Genomic DNA, 19,116 nt, shown 5'->3' on the forward strand with positions numbered 1-19,116 from the left:
CTGATTCTTATGAATTGTAGTGCAGAGTGGATTCATGGTCGTTATGATTAATTGATTAATTTATGGCCCACCATCTTCAGCTGAAGCAAGCTCGAAGGATCCCCGGGCCGAATTCGGATGGAACCTTCACTCTTATTGTTTTCAAGCACAGCCTGAGTCAGATGACCTGCCTGAGAAAAATGGTACAGTAGCAAGCAAGGCTGAACCAGCGAGCGAACGAACGAACAATGGCACCATCCTTTGGGACCATGTGATAACTGACCACTGACTCGGCAGGAGACAACCTTGAACAGACAGAGTCTAGAATATTGGCCTGGATAAACACCCTCTGATATCCCTTCCACACATGGCGCCTCGCTTTGATTGTCCAGCTGAGAGAACCCATTGATATTATCAACAGGCTAAACTTGCGACGGGCAAGCGTCCCGAAAACCAAATAGTGTCGCAGTTAGTGTCGGCCTGTCAGCCAGCCTTTCGTCTCCCTCCATGAGTCCATCCGACTCCATCGGCCGTTTAGCACGTTTTAGCAACTTGGAACCATTTTAGTGCCAGGCGTTCCCCGGCACTCTCAGCACCATTCCTCAAATGGCAATGCTCCAATTGATAACCACTTGCCATAGTAATCAAAAGCAAACAAAGGTCGCTGCGCGCACTTTTCCAAAGTGACCGCTGCTCAGCAAATCAACCTAGGATTTCACGGGTAAACGGACTCAACTGAGTTTCCAAACTGTCTACAATGTCATTGACAATCCCTCATCTAGACAAATCAAAGCGTGGCTATCAATCACCCAAAGGCCGGCTTTCTATAGGAAGCATCAACCTAGAATTGTCTGTCTGTGCCACCGGCATGGACGTCTCGAAAGCTCCAGCTGCACAGTTGGATTGAACTCCTCATCGGCTCACTAAAGTAAGAACTTAACCTAGTCTAGAAGAGACATTTTACGAGGTCTCCACGCTCTCTGCATCGCCTCCCTGATAGGGGCCCCTCCCTCGGTCTTTACCGGTCCCCTCCATCATCTAGACCATGGCAGCTTTTACCTTTGATGTCCCGCTAAGGCACGTCTCATCACGGCCAATTTTGTCTGTCAGCTCAGCGTGTGGCGTAAATCCCAGCTGGAACAGCGCTCATTTGTCCGCATGTCTCATACATACGAATCACGATGTCGTCGGGCTAGCACTTCTCACGGGGCATTCTTCGCCTAGACAAGATGCCAATGCCTCTCATGCCGTAAATTTCTTATTCGCTCGTATCGGGGTCGCCGACTCCCTCTCTCCCCACAGCCACCATGCTGATACTGATTCAATCTTATAAATAAGCATGCCTTTCCCCCTTCTTTGACCGATCGCATTTGCTTGTCGGTGGTCAACCTGTCACGCACAGATACTTTTAGTTGTTGGCTTCTGAAGCCTGTGCGTTTAGACTTTTAGTGCACTGTTTACCGTGCCTGGTTCGGTTCTCCCCGCATTTGGCAGTGCCTCCACATTCTTCGGTTCAATTGCTTGGTTTCTTTTCCCGGATTTTGTTTTCAACTACCTGGTGAGCCACATTATCCCAACGCTTTCGTTATTCTCGTACTTTTGGGCAAGCCCAGCGAGCATATTTCCGAGGGTCCCCGGAATGGCTCCGGCGGATCACTTGGGATGAGCAAGCAATGGCACATTCTTGTTGACCTGCTACATTCCCATGGAAAGCAATCGCTAACATCCAGCACAGTGTCGAGATACCACCAGATTATATACTAAGAGGCTTGATTTAGCCCGTCATGGCTACCAAGCAGGAGAAGTCCCTCCTGAACGGTGTTGGAAGCAAGATCTCCCAGGTCGAGAAAGTCATTTCAGCATCCTTACGGCCATTGCCTACTACAACGGGCGATGGAACATACATCACAGAGCAGGTGCAGACAGGCCTCGTCAAGGACCTTGGCCATGTCGACCTCGATAGCGTCAAGGCCATTTTGGAGATTGTTAAGGATACTGCAACAGGCGAGCCGCTCAATGACAGACACTATATCATGGAGCGAGTGATCCAAGTAAGTGATCTAGTCACTCATTCGGATCCAGGCCTGCTAACCCTTGTTTAGCTCGCTTCCGGGCTGCCGTCAACCTCCCGAAACGCAAAAGCTTTGACAAACACTTTCCTCAAACAATTATGGAACGATTTGGAGCATCCACCAATCTCGTAAGTTGATTGACAGGAACAGAGACTATGTGTTGACCACGAGATTGACCGCATTTGTAGCTACCTCGGTTCGGACCACGTATACAGACAAGCGGATGGCTCAGGCAATGTATGCACTTCCCCCGATATTTCGAAGACCCTTTCACTAACAAGTCAGAACTTCCTATGGCCTCACATTGGTGCCGCTGGTTCCCACTATGCCAGGTCTGTACGCCCAACAACGGTACAGTCTCCTTCTCTTCCAGAGCCTGAGACTCTTTTTGCCTCTCTCTTGGAGCGAAAGGATTACAAGGAGCACCCGAACAAGATCTCCAGCATTCTGTTCTACCTTGCTTCTATCATCATTCATGGTAAGGTTGAAGACTGAGATGCTTTCCGGGCAGTTAGCTGACAGCTTTCAAGATCTTTTCCAAACCGACCGCAATGATTATACTGTGAGCTTGACATCTTCTTACTTGGATCTGTCGCCGTTATATGGCAACAACCAAGACGAGCAGAATCAGGTGAGGACATTCAAGGACGGGAAACTGAAGCCGGATTGCTTCTCCAGCAAACGTATTCTGGGCTTTCCCCCAGGTGTCGGTGTCCTTTTGATCATGTTCAACCGCTTCCACAACTATGTAGTCGAAAACCTGGCTACCATCAACGAGGGCGGTCGTTTCACCAAGCCGGATGAGTCGAATACCAAAGCATATGCAAAGTACGACAATGATCTATTCCAGACTGCTCGATTGGTGACCTCCGGCTTGTATATCAACATTATTTTGAAGGACTACGTTCGCACGATTTTGAACATCAACCGAACGGACAGCACCTGGAGTCTGGATCCTCGAGCAGAGATGCAAGATGGACTTCTAGGTGAGGCACCAGCACAGGCCACTGGTAACCAAGTTTCTGCTGAGTTCAATCTCGTTTACCGCTGGCACTCTTGTATCTCCAAGCGGGATGAGAAATGGACGCAGGATATGTACCGCGAGTTGTTCCCTGGCAAAGAGCCGGAAGATATCTCTCTGCGAGAATTTCTGCGGGGAGTTGGTCAGTGGGAAGCTCGTCTACCAGAGGAACCTTCTGAACGCCCGTTCGCTGGGCTACAGCGCAAGGAAGATGGATCGTTGGACGAAGGTGAACTGGCTAAGCTGTTTGCGGACAGTGTTGAAGATTGTGCGGGTGCCTTTGGAGCATCAAATGTTCCTTCGGTCTTCCGCAACATCGAAGCCCTGGGTATCATGCAGGCCCGCTCATGGAACTTGGCTACGTTGAACGAATTCCGAAAATACTTCAACCTCACGCCTTACAGGACATTTGAGGAAATCAACTCTGACCCTTACATTGCTGGTCAGCTCAAGAGGCTGTACGAGCACCCCGACCTGGTCGAAATCTACCCGGGCATCATTGTGGAAGACGCGAAGGAATCTACTATCCCTGGAAGTGGCCTGTGCACGAACTTCACGATATCGAGAGCTATCCTCTCCGATGCCGTAGCTTTGGTCCGTGGTGATCGCTTCTATACGGTGGACTACACGCCAAAGCATCTGACGAATTGGGCATACAATGAGATTCAGTATCAAGATACTGTTGATCAGGGGCATGTCTTCTACAAGCTTGTCTTGCGTGCATTCCCCAACACCTTTGCCGGCAACTCTATATATGCTCATTTCCCTCTTGTTGTTCCATCCGAGAATGAGAAGATTTTCAAGGATCTTGGTCGTTTTGACGACTACAGCTGGGATCGGCCCAGCCTCACCCCACCTCCACAGTTCATCTCCTCGAATGCCGCCTGTATGGCCATTCTGAGCGATCAAGAGACCTTCAAGGTCACCTGGGGTAAGAAGATTGAGTTTCTCATGCGTCACAACAATCAGCCTCACGGCCGGGACTTTATGCTGTCTGGAGATAAACCACCGAATGCCGCGTCCCGGAAGATGATGGGAGCAGCCCTCTATCGTGACAAGTGGGAAAGTGAAGCTAAGAAGTTCTATGAGGCCATCACCTTGAAACTTTTGCATCAGCATTCGTATCAGATTGCCGGTGTCAATCAGGTCGATATTGTTCGCGACATCGCCAATCTCGCGCAGGTTCATTTCTGCGCGAATGTGTTTTCTCTGCCTCTCAAAACTGAATCGAATCCCAGGGGTATCTTCACAGAACAAGAACTCTATGAGATAATGGCTCTCGTGTTTGCGTCGATCTTCTACGATGCCGATATTGGGAAATCGTTTGAGCTCAATCAGGGTGCTCGGAGCGCAACACAGCAGCTCGGAGAGCTGACAATGGCCAATGTCGACTTCGTTAGGAATACCGGCTTCATCCAGAGTCTGGTTCACAGTCTGCATCGACATGATATTCTGAGCGAATATGGTGTCCACATGATCCAACGCTTGCTCGCTAGTCAAATCTCCCCGACTGAGATTGTTTGGACGCACATTCTGCCGACTGCAGGCGGAATGGTCGCCAACCAAGCCCAGCTCTTCTCGCAATGTCTTGACTACTACCTGTCCGAAGAAGGCTCTGTCCATCTGCCAGAGATTAATCGACTTGCTAAGGAAGACACCCCTGAAGCTGATGATCTTTTGCTGAGATAGTAAGATTCCCTTGAGAACATACTCCGATTCTGGTACTAACAGACTGTTATAGCTTCATGGAAGGCGCTCGTTTGCGCTCTTCGGTAGCTTTGCCTCGTTACGTGGCTAAGCCCACGGTGATCGAAGATGCCGGGAAGAAGCTGGCATTGAAGACCGGCCAGCTGGTCTATTGCAACTTGGTATGTGAACCAAAACGATGGCTCGGTGGAGTTTTGGAATGCTAACGTTGCATAATAGGTCGCCGCGTCAAGAGACCCCGTCTGCTTCCCGGAGCCTGAAACAGTTAGACTTGACCGTGACATGAGCGCATATGCTCATTTCGGATGGGGCCCTCACCAGTGCCTCGGAATGAGTCTCTGCAAGTTGGCGCTCACGACCATGTTGAAGGTTGTAGGTCGTTTAGACAACCTCCGACGTGCTCCTGGCCCCCAGGGCCAGTTGAAGAAGATTCCAAGCCATGGAGGCATAACCATTTATATGACTGCCGATCAGAGCAGTTTCTGGCCATTCCCTTCGACCATGAAAATCCAGTGGGATGGAGAGCTACCGCCTCTTGCTGCGAACTAAGAGGTCGGCGAATTGACGGGTTGACGGGTTGACGGGTTGATGATGGGTTGGCACAGGGATCTTAGCGTGTATATTAATGTGTTGGATTAGCCTATCTATATATGAGTCTCTTTTCACTTCTATCTTTGGTTTTTCAGCTCAAATGGCTTGATTTTATATTATATCTTCGATGATCAGAGGTGTGGTGAAATTGATCTTTTGCATGGGTTGATGCATGGCATTGTTTGTATACAGATATCTGCTCGAGAGATAAACAGTATTGAAATTCACTTGTACTGGGTAAATTTTCAAACTCGAGAAGCTTGTGAATGATGTATTATCAGATCCGGAATGATCTTTTCACTGCGTCTAGGCGAGGTTTGATTATTGCATAGCACAACCCAAGCTGGGGCAAGAAGTATATATCAATGACAGACAACACTAGTGCTAGACATTGGCATGGATTTTGAGACACAGTGTGGAAAGACAAGCAAACAGACTGGTCGAGGCATCATCGAGACTTACCGAAGCATTCTACCCTAACACCTTCTTTTCAAACTGAGCCGTCACAAAAATTGGACATATTCACTGTACTGTACTAGATAGGGTAGTAGTCGGGCCTTAAAGTAGGCTCTGATGCAATGATAACACTGGCAGCGGGGAAAGAAGAAGACCCGCTCCGGACGCTTCAACCGCGAAGGTAAGAGGTAGGAGCGTGCTAACTGAAGAGAGAGCCGCCCGCTAGAGAAGCTCCCGTCCAGTCCATCACCGGCATTATTTCACGAACCTTCCAGCTGCAAGCAACACCCGACGACTCACTTCCTCCTCATCCTCCTCCTCCTTCTCTTCCTCTCACCCAGTACTTACACCCCACCTCCCTTCCCCTCCCTCCCTCCCATCGACAACTAACTCAACCTCTTGCCCTTTCATCAAAGCGAGGACTCGATTCCTTTCCTCTCCCGCTTGTTTGAATCATCTTAAATCGAGATCGAAATTTCAGGGCAGCGCCTGCACCGTTCCCTGTCATCCTTGATCATCGCCAGTGGTACAGTAATAACGCCGCTATCCTCAATCCTTACTCTTTCTTTCCTTCCACTTTCTCCGACCGTTCAACCTTTTGATCGGGCAGAGTTCTCTGCATTCTATCAACTCGTCCCCATCACTCCTGGTCTTTTTCTTGACCGCTTCACTCTTTGGTTTGCTCGAGGCAGAGAGCCGGGAAAAAAACGTCATAAGGCCTTCTCGCGACTTGATCCGCGACTCGGTCTCCACGACCACCCCTCCCCCCCCCTCCACCCTCTTTAAGAGGAGTTCCTCGAGTCCTTTACATTTCCTCATGACCGCCGGTCCTCACAATCGTAATCATGGGGAGAATTAAAAAGGTCGCGAGCCAGAAACATGAAGCCACGATCGTGAGTTACTCTCGCTTCAACCCCGCGTGCCATCGTTGTTGATGTGAAGGCTGACTGAAAAATTTTCTCGCTCTCGGTGCGTCCAGTCGCCATATCTAGCAGAATTTATCACTCGTGCTACGACTATCTCAATTCCCGAGCTCCCGTCACATCTCAACAGCTTCTCTCGTCTATGGCCATTTCCCAGAGGCGACTTGTACCATTGGATCAACGTTCTCAACCGATTCGATGAGATTCTTGCATCTGTGATCGAAACTTATACCCTCAGTCAAGGCCCGCAGACGAAGTCTTTCAACAGACAGTTCTTAGTGCAGTGCTACGCGACAAATGACAATGGCGGGGCTTCGGAGGATGTCGATGCCAGGTTGGAGGCTTTGCAGTATGGCCCAGAAGGAGATAGGGAACTACTGGAAGTGATCATCGATTTCTCCCGACTCCTGCTGGAGAAGTGTGGCAACCGCAGTCTGTATGGTAGTAGTGAACGCCTTGGGGATCTCCTCAACACCACATCGCCTTCTCTTCTCCAGTCAACTCTACGCCTGTCGCTCTGCCTGGCACAGAGGTATCATTCACGCCACCGAGGTGGCTCCCATCTCCAGCAGAGCTTGTTAGCAGCACATTACAATATCGACTTAGAGAAACTACAGAAGATTGCCGCCCCGTTTCCTCGTCCGACTGGTGTGTCGCCTGCAGCAGCAGTCAAGACGAAGGAGAAGGGACCCCAGACTAAACACAACGCCAACGATTTGGTCACGCTGACTCGAGAGAACGACAGCTGGGATGAGTGGGGGCATGTTCGCTTGCTCTATTATCCATCCGGACCATCGGAGCCAGCGAAGGCCTTGTTTGAAACAGGTACTAGCGGCCCTTCAGTGCAACCTCCCACTACTCCAACACCTCTGCGTAGAACTCATACTCACCCCACCCCACGCTTGAGTCGTCTGTCCACTACCGACGACTCGCCCAGTTCTGTGATCGCGACTCCCGCAAAGTCTGACGAAGCGCTACGGGGCGGCACGAATCTTGAAGTGCCCTATTCTAAGATCTCATCATCTAAGGCCGAAGATCTTCTTGCCACTTATGTGGGAGAGGTCCCAGATGACTCCAAGTATGAATTGCTGCACAGGGTTCGCACTGCTCAGGGATTGGCAACGTCTCGGGACAGCAGGGAGCAGATCCTGGCTATCCGAATCCTTGCCCTCACCAACCTGGCTTATGTTTACCCCGAGCCGCTATTCCAACAAAAGATACTTCAGTATGATATGGAACAACCCAAGCGCCTTCAGCTCGCTTTCCAACTGGCTGAACTTGTTCATCTTGGGGCAAGCGGTGATCTGGAAGTTACACGGACTGTGCAAACATTGGCACTCCAGGCGCTCGACGCCCTTGCGAAACACAAGGCTCGTGCTATTGACGTCTGTGCTGCTTTGAGTGTGAATGTGAACCATGGTGTTTTGATGTTCCTCACCCGGAAGGTAGTCAATGAGCTGGGCTCCGAGGACAACGAGCAGGATGATGGTAGCCAGGATGAGTGGCGGGATGCTTTGCTTGCCTTATTGCGGACGCTGCCCGGATCAAGTACTAGGACCCCCGAGACTCTTGTTTCCGCCGGGCTGATCCCAATGTTCGTGGATGTCTTGAAGCTACGAACTGAGAAGGCCCGTCGAGTCTACTCCAGGGTAATGGAATTCTTGGATACCTTCGTCCACGCAGTTCGTGATGCACTTGGTACTCTTACTAGTTCGAAGGGATTCGATGCAATCTCAGACTTGATCGATCATGAAACCAAATCTTCTTTCGAGCATGTAAAAAGCGGAAATGGACTCCCCCCGCAACACAAGACACCTTCTATCGACTATCAGATCCCCTATTTCCAGCAACAGACCCTCCGTTGGATGTTTCGTTTCGTCAATCATATCATGCAACACAATGGCGGTGGCTTCGATCGTGTTCTTCGGAATCTGATCGACTCGCCCCAGCTGCTGACATCCTTGCGGCTTGTGCTTGAAAATGCCCGGGTGTTCGGCTCTCATGTTTGGAGCAATGCGGTCAATATTTTGAGCAGCTTTATTCACAATGAGCCCACCAGCTACGCGGTCATTGCTGAAGCTGGACTCAGTAAAAGTCTGCTGGAGGCCGTCACATTCTCCGAGCTGAAGGTCGCCGAAAAGCCAGCAGCCGAGTCGGAGGATGTCTCCACAGAAAACGAGCCCTCGACGACTGCGAATACTGGAACTTCGGATCTCATAGCGAGCAAGGATAAAGCCCCTCGCGTCTATAACATTGCACGACCGAAAGATGTACGGCTGGCACCTGGGATAATGTCTGCTGCAGAAGCTCTTTCTTGCGTGCCTGCTGCGTTCGGAGCCATTTGTCTTAACTCGTCAGGATTGGACCTGTTTCAGTCTTCCCATGCGCTGGAGAGTTTCTTCGAAATCTTCGAGAACCCGGAGCATGTGAAATGCCTGAAAGACGACCCTAACCTGGTCCGCTCCTTGGGTACTACCTTTGACGAGCTTGTGCGGCACCATCCAGCTTTGAAGTCCCATGTCATGACTGCGGTCATTGTCATGGTCGCCCGTGTGGGGCTTCTTTGCAAAACTAAAGCTTGGTCACATGGTATGGGAGCAAAGCTTTGGACAGAAGACCAGCAAGGCAAGCAAGTCCTTGCAGGATCAACTTCCCATCTGCTGAATGCAATTGGAGTTGAAAGTCAGGATTCTTCTGACGCTCAATCTTCGCTTGGGATTCCCCATCTCAACTCTGACTCGCTTCCAAACGGCGGGAAGCTTAAGATTGGCGATCTTAGTCAACTTCTGCCCTCTTCGGACGGACAACTTGAGCCCAAGAATGTAGATGATTCGGGACTCACGGCTACGGACTACCTTTACCCTGTTGTTCGTTTCTTGGGGGCCTTCTTTGAGAACCAAGCCAACTGCACATATTTCATCGAGTCTGGTGCCGCGGAGTTCATTCTCGACTTCGCGACTCTGCAGAGCCTTCCCTTTGACTTCCACAACACGGAAGCCAACCAGGAGCTTGCTGTTCTCGTGCATATGTTAGCTGAAACCAAACCTCATGTGGTCGTACCATCTCTTTTGCAGCGGGCGGAGCAGGCTGTTGACATGCTCGCGGAATTCTGGCAGAAGCCCGAAAATCTCCACAACGGCTTCTTCAGTCCTTTGATTAAACAGTCGTCTCAGCCTGGGTCGGAGAATAAAGGCAAAGAATCACTTTCCCCCGCATTAACACATGGGACGTATCTTGCAAAGCACATGGGGGCTGCACTTGTTTTGACAGACTTCCTTCGCGAAATATTCTCCATGCCTCTATATCAATCCCGCCCCAGTCTACAGCTTCCCATCTTTGTCCAGGTGAATCTAGCTGACCATTACTGCGCGCTCGTAAAGAAACTGGGAGGATTGCATGCTGCTTGCGTTTGGGAGGAGATCCTGCTCGAGAAGAACATACCTGATACCTGGGATCAGGCCACGAAAGTGCAACAGTCTGGTGCTACTTCCGACAAGCCCGCCGATGCTCAGTTGCAGCCGAATTCTGACGCCGTACTTGCTCCTAGCGGTGGATCCCAACGGGAGGGCTCAGCTGCAAGCGACGCCGCTCAGACAGGTGCTGTGCAAGAGACAAAGCCGAACGCATCCAAGGTCCCTGAAACCGGAGTCGCCTTCACGAATGCGCAAGCTCTGCGATACCTCCTGAGTTCTTTGCCTTCCTCTATCACGGGATTCTTTCACAATCTGGGTCTTGGTCTGAGCGGAAAGAAGAGATATGATGCTTACCAGAAACAGAACGCAACTTCAGTGGCCGAAGAGATTGCGCAAGCTGTGCTCGAGCAGTTGCGATTCCAGCCTCCGAAATCAAGTCAGAGCTCGAAGCTGCGTTTCGCTTACCTCATCGTCATACTTTCTTCCTTCTCGCATCTGCTTTATGAGGGTGAGTAAATATGGTCCCTAAGATATTGCCCTTGACGACATAATAACTAATCATGCTTGTTGTCATAGTCACGCCTGACCGCCCGCATGCACACTATCTGACAATGGTGCTGTTCGCGTTCAAGAGACTTGAAGGCTTAAAAGCAATGAAAGAGATCTGCGACCTATTTGTCCAGGAAGTGAAGACTCTTACGCCACCAGAAAATGTTCCAGAATCTGAGACAGATGTCTCTGCGAGACTCACTTCCGCATACGGTGGTATCAAGATCATTCTCGGCTTCTTTTCTGAGCTCGCCTCGGGTAAGAACATAATGGAGTCTAGCCAAACACAATCGATGACAACAAGCGGTGAGCGCGACCGCGACCGACCAGATTACTTCCAGCCTGCTCAGTTTCTCGTTGATCTTCGAATGGAAATTTTGCCAATGGCCCGTGAAATGTGGAACTCAGATTTCGCCACACAGTCCTCCAGTTCTGTTGTCAAGTGCCTGATCGACATCTTGCGCTCATCGCTTGATGGAGACCATGAGGCCGGAGCTGCTCGGCAATCCGATACGCCTCCTGCTCTGGTAGATGTATCTCGACGAGCCTTTGTCATCAGCAGGGATCGGTTGCTGTTACTTCGGGAGAAGGGGTTTGATAGCGATCTTCTGAACGAAGCAGCGTATAGATGCTACAATCACGGCAGTGCCGAAGAATACTGCAGGGCACAAACTTGGTTGCGGGCCCCGCCGAGAGTACCTCCGCCACCTAACGACATCGAGTCTATCCGTTCGTTCACACCACCCGGGGCCGAGCCAGTTGACGATACTGCAGGAGACTCGCCGTTCAGCAGCGTACTCGATCGATCTGCGCTCGCCCTGCTCTTGGCTCAAGCCTCGGGTCGGCCGACCGAAGACGGATCACGCCCTGAACAGGGTCAAGGCAGGAACGAGGATAGCGAAGTCAGACATGGTACGGAGTTCTTAGCTAGAGCATTGACTCATATTCTCAATGACGATCACGGAGCAGGGGATGATGAACAAGGACATCCGTCCACCAGGATCCCACGCAATACTTCAACTGCTGAAGGCATTTTGTCCGGTCCTTTGAACCAAGCCGCTAATCAAGCGCCCGAACAACGTTCAGAACAGCCAACAAAGCGACGCCAAGTGGTCACGGTTGAAGACTTGGACGCCGAACGAGAGAAAGTTCGCTCAAATCTGATTGAACGCTGCTTGGATGTTCTGAACGAGCACCACGATGTGTCTTTTGAATTGGCCGACCTCATTGCTTCTGCTACCAGAAAGCACCGTGATCCAGAAAGTTTCCGCAGAGACGTTGGCGAGATTCTGGTCCAGTCGCTGGTCTCACTACAGATGGAGAACTTCCAGGCAGCTGGTAAGAAGGTGGCCGCCTATGCTCATCTTCTCGCCTTGGTTGTGCAAGACCGAGAAATGTACAATGCTGCATTAGGAGAGCTTAAGGAATGTTTCTCTACTTTCCTTGGGTTTGTTCAAGTAACTCCAGAGAAGTCCACCGATGAAACGTTCCCCTGGATTGGGCATGTATTGCTTGTCCTGGAAAAGTTACTTTCAGATGATGCCCAGCCGCCTCAAATCCGCTGGACGCCTCCTAGCAACGATGCTGCAAGTGCTGACGACGAAGGCCCAGCTCATCTGGAAGAACCGCTTGTTGCACCCGACCAGAAGATGCAGTTGTTCGAAGCGTTGGTTGAAGTGTTGCCTAGGGTTGGCAAAGATGACACTTTGGCTCTTTCCATTTGCCGAATTCTCGTGATTCTTACTCGAAGCCGCGAGATCGCTGTCCGCCTAGGTGAAAAGCGCAGTTTACAGCGTCTGTTTGTCATGGTCAAGCAGCTCTCCAGTGCCACAAATGAGAAGTTGCAGTCGGCTTTTATGCTGATCCTGAGACACATTGTGGAAGATGAGGATACGATCCGCCAGATAATGAGAAGCGAGATTGTAGCAAACTTCGAAACCAAGTCTTCTCGCCAAGTTGACACCACTGGCTATGTACGCCAAATGTACCATCTTGTGCTTAGATCCCCAGAACTGTTCGTGGAAGTTACGAACGAAAAGCTCAAGCTGCAGCGATTTGATAATCGGCAACGTCCGCAGGTCCTCGTGCTGAAGACTGAAAAGAATAATACCTCTCAAGGGTCTTCTACATCTAAGCAAGGAGCTGAGAAGTCAAGCAGTGGTGAGGCTCAGTCTGGAGACGCGTCAACTGTCGAGGATAAAGATAAACCAAAGACCATTGCTGAACTCAAACCTCCCGTGGTAGAAAATCCGGATGGCGTTATACACTATCTCCTCTCTGAACTTCTGTCTTACAAGGATGTCGATGACAAGGAACCCCCGACTGAAACCGCAGATCCAGCTGCCCCTGATCAGTCGGAAACTCAGACCGATGTTGAGATGTCAGTCGACGAGCCACTGCCATCAGTCACCAGCAATGACGCTCAAGGCACCCGAAGTTTTAAGAAATCGGATAAGCCTGCTTTCAAGGCTGATGATCATCCCATTTACATTTATCGCTGCTTTCTTCTGCAGTGTTTGACTGAGCTCCTCTCGTCGTACAATCGCACCAAGGTTGAATTTATCAACTTCTCACGCAAAGCCGATCCTCTCGCAACTACCCCTTCGAAGCCTCGTTCCGGAATCTTGAATTATCTCCTGAACGCTCTAGTACCTGTTGGGACCATGGAACATGACGAGTCCGTTGCGTTCAAGAAGCGCAGCAATACATCTGCTTGGACGATGCGTGTGCTCGTTGCTCTGTGCGCCAAAACTGGTGAATTCGGTGGGATTAGAGGGCGTCGCAATGAGCCCAACTACAACGATGAAGATGAGCCTGAACTTGTCTTCGTGCGAAGATTCGTCCTTGAACATGCTCTACGATGCTACAAGGAGGCGAACTCTTCGACTGAGCCTTTGGATGCCAAGTATGCCAGGCTGATGTCTCTTGCGGATCTTTTCGACAAGATGCTGAGCGGGTACACGTACGGCTCGAGTGAGTCGGGCTTCCCATCGTCTGTCAGGCAGCTAGGGAAGACCATGTTTGAGAAGCACTTCCTTTCTGCCCTCACTGCCTCGGTGGCGGAGATCGATCTCAATTTCCCGGCATCCAAACGGGTCATCAAGTACATTCTACGGCCCATTAACAAGCTCACGCAGACGGCAGTCATTTTGAGCGAAAATTCAGATATATCTACTCTAGGTGAGACTGAGGACGATGAGATCTCATCAGCTACATCGGTATCGGATATGGAGGACGACCGTGAAGAGACCCCTGATCTGTTCCGCCATTCTACACTGGGCATGCTGGAGCCTCGTCATGAAGAGGAGACGAGCTCTGAAGAGTCCGAGGAGGAAGATGATGAGATGTATGACGATGAATATGACGAAGAAATGGACTACGACGAGGAGTTACCGGAAGATGATGGCGAAGTCGTAAGTGATGAAGATGAGATTGAAGGCATGGGACCTATTGAAGGCCTTCCCGGTGACAATGGCATGGATATTGAAGTCGTCCTCGATGACGAAGATGATGACGATGACGATGAAGACGACGAAGATGATGAGGACGATGACGTCTCTGAAATGGATGATGACGATATCCTTGCTGGCGAAATCACCGGTGACCATGACAACGACAGTCTCGATGAAGGAGACGAGGACGAATGGGAAAGTGAAGACATGTCTGAAGGTGATGAGGAAGCTGAGATCATGAATCAATTCGAAGACGAGCTGGATGATATCAGGCAAGCCGATCAACGTGGCGATGGGCAACGTTTTGACGACTTGTTCCGAGTTCTCAATGAGGCTGCTGGTGGCGTTGATGGACTTCAGGCTGATAGCCTTGATGACATGCATGACGATATGGTCGACGATGAGTTGGCAGAAGATGAAGGTTGGTAGCTCCATCAACTCATATCCCTTTTGCTCATTTCATGTGCTAACGTCGTCCCAGAAGACGAAGAGATCGACGAATTGGAGGAGGAACTCGAGGACGCCGATGAAGATCAAGGCTCCTATCAAGGGTTTGACGACGAGGAAGATCTCATTGACCCATGGGGATGGGACGCTGACGATCATCCGCCCCGCGGTCATCATCATCGATTCCGTGGCACTCAACCCGCCTGGGCTGCTGTCACAGGAATCATGCCCAGTCGCCATGGCATTGTTCCTATCCCGCCCTACCGACTTCACCGGACTCAGATTGCACCCCGAGGAGGGGCTGACGACGGAACAAATCCTCTCCTTGTTCGTACTGATCGTGGCTCTGACGCTGTTGGTCAACCCCGTGGACCCGGTAATGAGGCGTTCACGGATTGGGTTCATGGCATGGAGCCCGTGTCAACCGGCCGCCTTCTTCCCATGGACAGTCCTGTCAGCTTCATGAACGCGATTATGCAGGCAATTGGGAATCAAGGAGCTCCTGGATTTGGTGTTGTTACTCGTCCAGATGGTATTCATGTCCATGTCGACAGACGCGCTATCCCTTCCAACCGTATTCAAGACATTTTTGGGCTTGGCAGACAACAGGCCGCACCCTCTCGGTCTAGGGATGACCCTTCGCAGGCCGTGAGCTTCGCTCTGGCCCCAACCAAGACCCGGTGGCAAGAGGAGGCTCGCATTCTGTTCAGCAATAATTATGTTGAGAAGACACAGCGAGTGATCAACTCCCTCCTGAAGATTCTGGTCCCGCCTGCTATTGAAGAAGGAAAGAGACTCGAGAAACAGGCGGAGGAAGAGCGCAAACGGAAAGAAGAGGAGCGTGCAGAGCGTGAACGTCAGGAGCGTATTGCTCGGGAGGAAGAGGAAAAAGAGCGCAAGCAGAAGGAGGAAGAAGAGAATGCCAGGAGACAGCAAGAGCTTGACCGTCAGGAAGCAGAGCGACAGGCTGCGGGCGTTGATCCGGAGCCAATGGACGATGTGCAGCAAACCGATGTGGTCGCCCAAGCGACTGAGTCAGCCCAAGCGGACACAGGACCATCGGCACCTGCCCGCCGCGTGCACACGACAATCAGAGGACGTCAAGTCGATATTACGGGAATGGAGATTGACCCTGAGTATCTCGAAGCTCTACCTGAAGAACTAAGGGAAGAAGTCATCATGCAGCAACTCGCAGAACAACGATCCCAAGCTGCTGCTGCTGGCGAGGAGCCTACTGAAATCAACCAAGAATTCTTGGAAGCCTTGCCTCCGGAGATTCGAGACGAGTTGCTGCAGCAAGAGGCCGCTGATCGTCGTCGCCGTGAGCGTGACAATGCCCGCAGACAAGCTACTACCACTGAAGGCGCCCAGGTACACGCCGGGGAGATGGATGTACCAGATTTCTTGGCAACCCTCAATCCCGCTTTGCGACAAGCTATTCTTGCTGACCAGCCCGACGAAGTCCTTGCAACCTTGAGTCCCGAGTTGGTAGCTGAAGCTCGTGCTTTGCCCGGCAGACGTTTGGAGCAATTCGACGACATCACCAGAGTCGAACCCCGTCATAGGAATGAGCCAGCCGACGATCAAGAGCCAAAGAAGCAGCAACGGCGCCAAATTGTTCAGATGCTTGACAAACCCGGCGTTGCTACATTGCTGCGCTTGATGTTCATGCCTCTTCAAGGCAATGCTCGCCATCAATTGAATGACATTCTCCACAACGTATGTGAGAACCGCCAGAACAGGGTTGAAGTGATTAGTCTCCTTCTTTCTGTCTTGCAAGATGGAAGTGGGGACGTGTCTGCCATTGAGCGCAGCTTTGCTCAGCTCTCGCTCCGTGCCAAGCCAACTTCTGTTCAGAAGACCCCCCAATCCACCAAACGCAATTTGTCGTTCCAGACTTCCTCGAACGTCAGCAACGAGGTCACTCCGACCATGGTGGTGCAGCAATGTTTGGGGACCTTGTCATTTTTGTCTCAATACAATCAACAGATCGCTTGGTTCTTCCTTACCGAGCATGATTCGTCGTCTTCCCTCAAGCTCAAGGCATTCCGCAAAGGCAAGGGCAAAGAGAATCGGGCCAACAAGTTTGCGCTCAACGCATTATTGTCTCTCCTTGATCGCAAGCTGATCATGGAGAATCCCAATTGCATGGAACAATTGTCTAGTCTGCTGAGCAGCATCACCCAGCCTCTGACTCTTCTGCTTCGACGCGAAAAGGAGCGACAAGAGGAAGAGACCAAGGGCAAGAAATCTGAGCAAATAAAGCTTGAGCAGGGTTCCAGCGAGCAACAGCAGAGCGCTTCCGCGGAACAGGAAAGCTCTACTGCAGATGCCACAATGACGGACGCTCCAGTTCCCACTGTCGAGACCACACAGACATCGGAACAGGCTGAAGAATGTGCGGAAGCCAGCACAGGTGATAAGGCAAAGGGTTCAGCTGAGGAAGAGAAGCACAAGAAAAAGACCCTTGAGCCCCCAGTTGTCCCCGATCACAACCTTCAATTGGTGGTTCATATCCTTGCAGCCCGCGAATGCAATGGCAAGACCTTCAGAGATACACTGTCTACCATCAACAACCTGTCTGCCGTTCCGGGAGCCAGGGACGTCATTGGAAACGAGCTGGTCAGGCAGGCTCAAGCTTTGAGCACGGTCATCCTTACAGATCTGGACGAACTCCTGTCGCACATTCACCAAGCCCGGACTGGTACCGATATGCAGGGCTTGGCATTGGCTAAGTTCTCTCCTGCTAGCTCCGATCAAGCCAAGTTGCTGCGAGTCTTGACAGCGCTTGATTATCTATTCGACCCCAACCGCGCAGACAAGGTCAAGGGAAGCGAGTCCGAGACCAGTGCTGCTAAAGAGGATGTCATGCAAACCTTATACGAGTGCGCTACGTTCGGACCATTGTGGACTAGATTGAGCGAATGCTTGACCGTTATTCGACAGAAAGAGAACATGCTGAATGTTGCGACTATTCTTCTTCCTTTGATTGAAGCCTTGATGGTCGTGTGCAAGAACACCACGCTGAAAGATACGTCTATCTCGCGGAACAGCCGTGAGCTTTCGGTCGCGAGCACTTCAGTTGACAATGGTCTCAATATGGAAAGCCTTTTCTTCAAGTTCACAGAAGAGCATCGCAAGATCCTGAACGAGCTTGTCCGGCAAAATCCCCGACTGATGAGTGGCACATTCTCACTGTTGGTCAAGAACCCTAAGGTACTTGAGTTTGATAACAAACGCAACTATTTCACTCGTCGCTTGCATTCTCGTGGTGCGGAGCCTCGCCATCCTCACCCTCCTCTTCAGCTGTCCGTTAGACGTGACCAAGTTTTCCTCGACTCCTTCAAGTCTCTGTACTTCAAGACGGCGGATGAACTGAAGTTCGGAAAGTTGAATGTGCGCTTCCATGGTGAAGAGGGTGTTGATGCAGGCGGTGTGACTAGAGAATGGTTCCAAGTTCTCGCACGCGGCATGTTCAATCCCAATTACGCTCTGTTCATTCCTGTGGCTTCGGACAGAACTACGTTCCATCCCAATCGTTTGAGTGGTGTCAACTCAGAGCATCTGATGTTCTTCAAATTCATCGGACGAATCATCGGCAAGGCTTTGTACGAAGGCCGCGTCCTGGATTGTCACTTCAGTCGCGCAGTCTACAAATGTATCCTCAGTCGGTCAGTGTCTATCAAGGATATGGAGACTTTGGATCTTGACTACTACAAGTCTCTTCTTTGGATGCTTGAAAATGACATCACGGACATCATCACCGAGACGTTTGCTGTCGAGACGGATGACTTTGGTGAGAAACAGGTGATCGATCTTATTGAGAACGGTAGCAATATCCCGGTCACCGAGGAGAACAAGGAAGAATACGTGCAGCGTGTCGTCGATTATCGCTTGATCGGGTCCGTCAAAGAACAACTAGACAACTTCCTGAAGGGATTCCATGAGATTATTCCTGCCGATCTGATTTCGATCTTCAATGAGCAGGAGCTCGAATTGCTAATCTCTGGTCTGCCTGAGATTGACGTTGACGACTGGAAGGTCAACACTGAGTACCATAACTATTCGGCCTCGTCGCCTCAGATCCAGTGGTTCTGGCGTGCTGTCCGCTCCTTCGACAAGGAAGAGCGTGCTAAGCTCTTGCAGTTCGTCACGGGCACGAGCAAGGTTCCATTGAACGGCTTCAAGGAATTGGAGGGTATGAATGGAGTCAGTCGGTTCAATATTCATCGGGATTATGGCAACAAGGATCGCCTTCCAAGTTCCCACACTTGTTTCAACCGTAAGTACACAGAATCAATCGGCTAAAATCCCGCATGCTAACTCCGAGCCGCAGAACTTGATCTGCCCGAGTACGAGAGCTACGAGACTCTGAGGCAACGTCTTTACACCGCGATGACTGCTGGTAGCGAATATTTCGGGTTTGCATAAAACGACGGCGCTCATCCATCTTGTTGTTCACTCGAACAATGGGTCATGATTCGACATGCTTTTCCGTCCCCTTAA

General features: G+C 50.8%; 2 protein-coding genes across 2 annotated transcripts; both read left to right on the top strand.

Moving 5' to 3' along the window:
- Positions 1 to 1,763: 1,763 nt before the first annotated feature.
- Positions 1,764 to 5,328, top strand: BO95DRAFT_368803 (peroxidase/cytochrome P450 family protein; the record flags this gene model as incomplete). Its single annotated transcript, XM_025582848.1, has 7 exons — positions 1,764 to 2,030; positions 2,082 to 2,179; positions 2,240 to 2,288; positions 2,337 to 2,529; positions 2,582 to 4,760; positions 4,814 to 4,940; positions 4,999 to 5,328. 7 exons carry the CDS (start codon positions 1,764 to 1,766, stop codon positions 5,326 to 5,328), a joined length of 3,243 nt encoding a protein of 1,080 aa, XP_025439774.1.
- A 1,030-nt stretch (positions 5,329 to 6,358) lies between these two features.
- Positions 6,359 to 19,041, top strand: tom1 (E3 ubiquitin-protein ligase TOM1; the record flags this gene model as incomplete). The annotated part of the gene is made up of 5 exons (XM_025591028.1): positions 6,359 to 6,719; positions 6,806 to 10,670; positions 10,739 to 14,584; positions 14,645 to 18,892; positions 18,947 to 19,041. The coding sequence occupies exons 1-5, from the start codon at positions 6,672 to 6,674 to the stop codon at positions 19,039 to 19,041; spliced, it is 12,102 nt and encodes a 4,033-aa protein (XP_025439775.1). The 5' UTR covers positions 6,359 to 6,671.
- Positions 19,042 to 19,116: the final 75 nt, after the last annotated feature.

Source organism: Aspergillus brunneoviolaceus (genome assembly GCF_003184695.1).
Source record: "Aspergillus brunneoviolaceus CBS 621.78 unplaced genomic scaffold BO95scaffold_55, whole genome shotgun sequence".
NCBI lineage: Eukaryota > Fungi > Ascomycota > Eurotiomycetes > Eurotiales > Aspergillaceae > Aspergillus > Aspergillus brunneoviolaceus.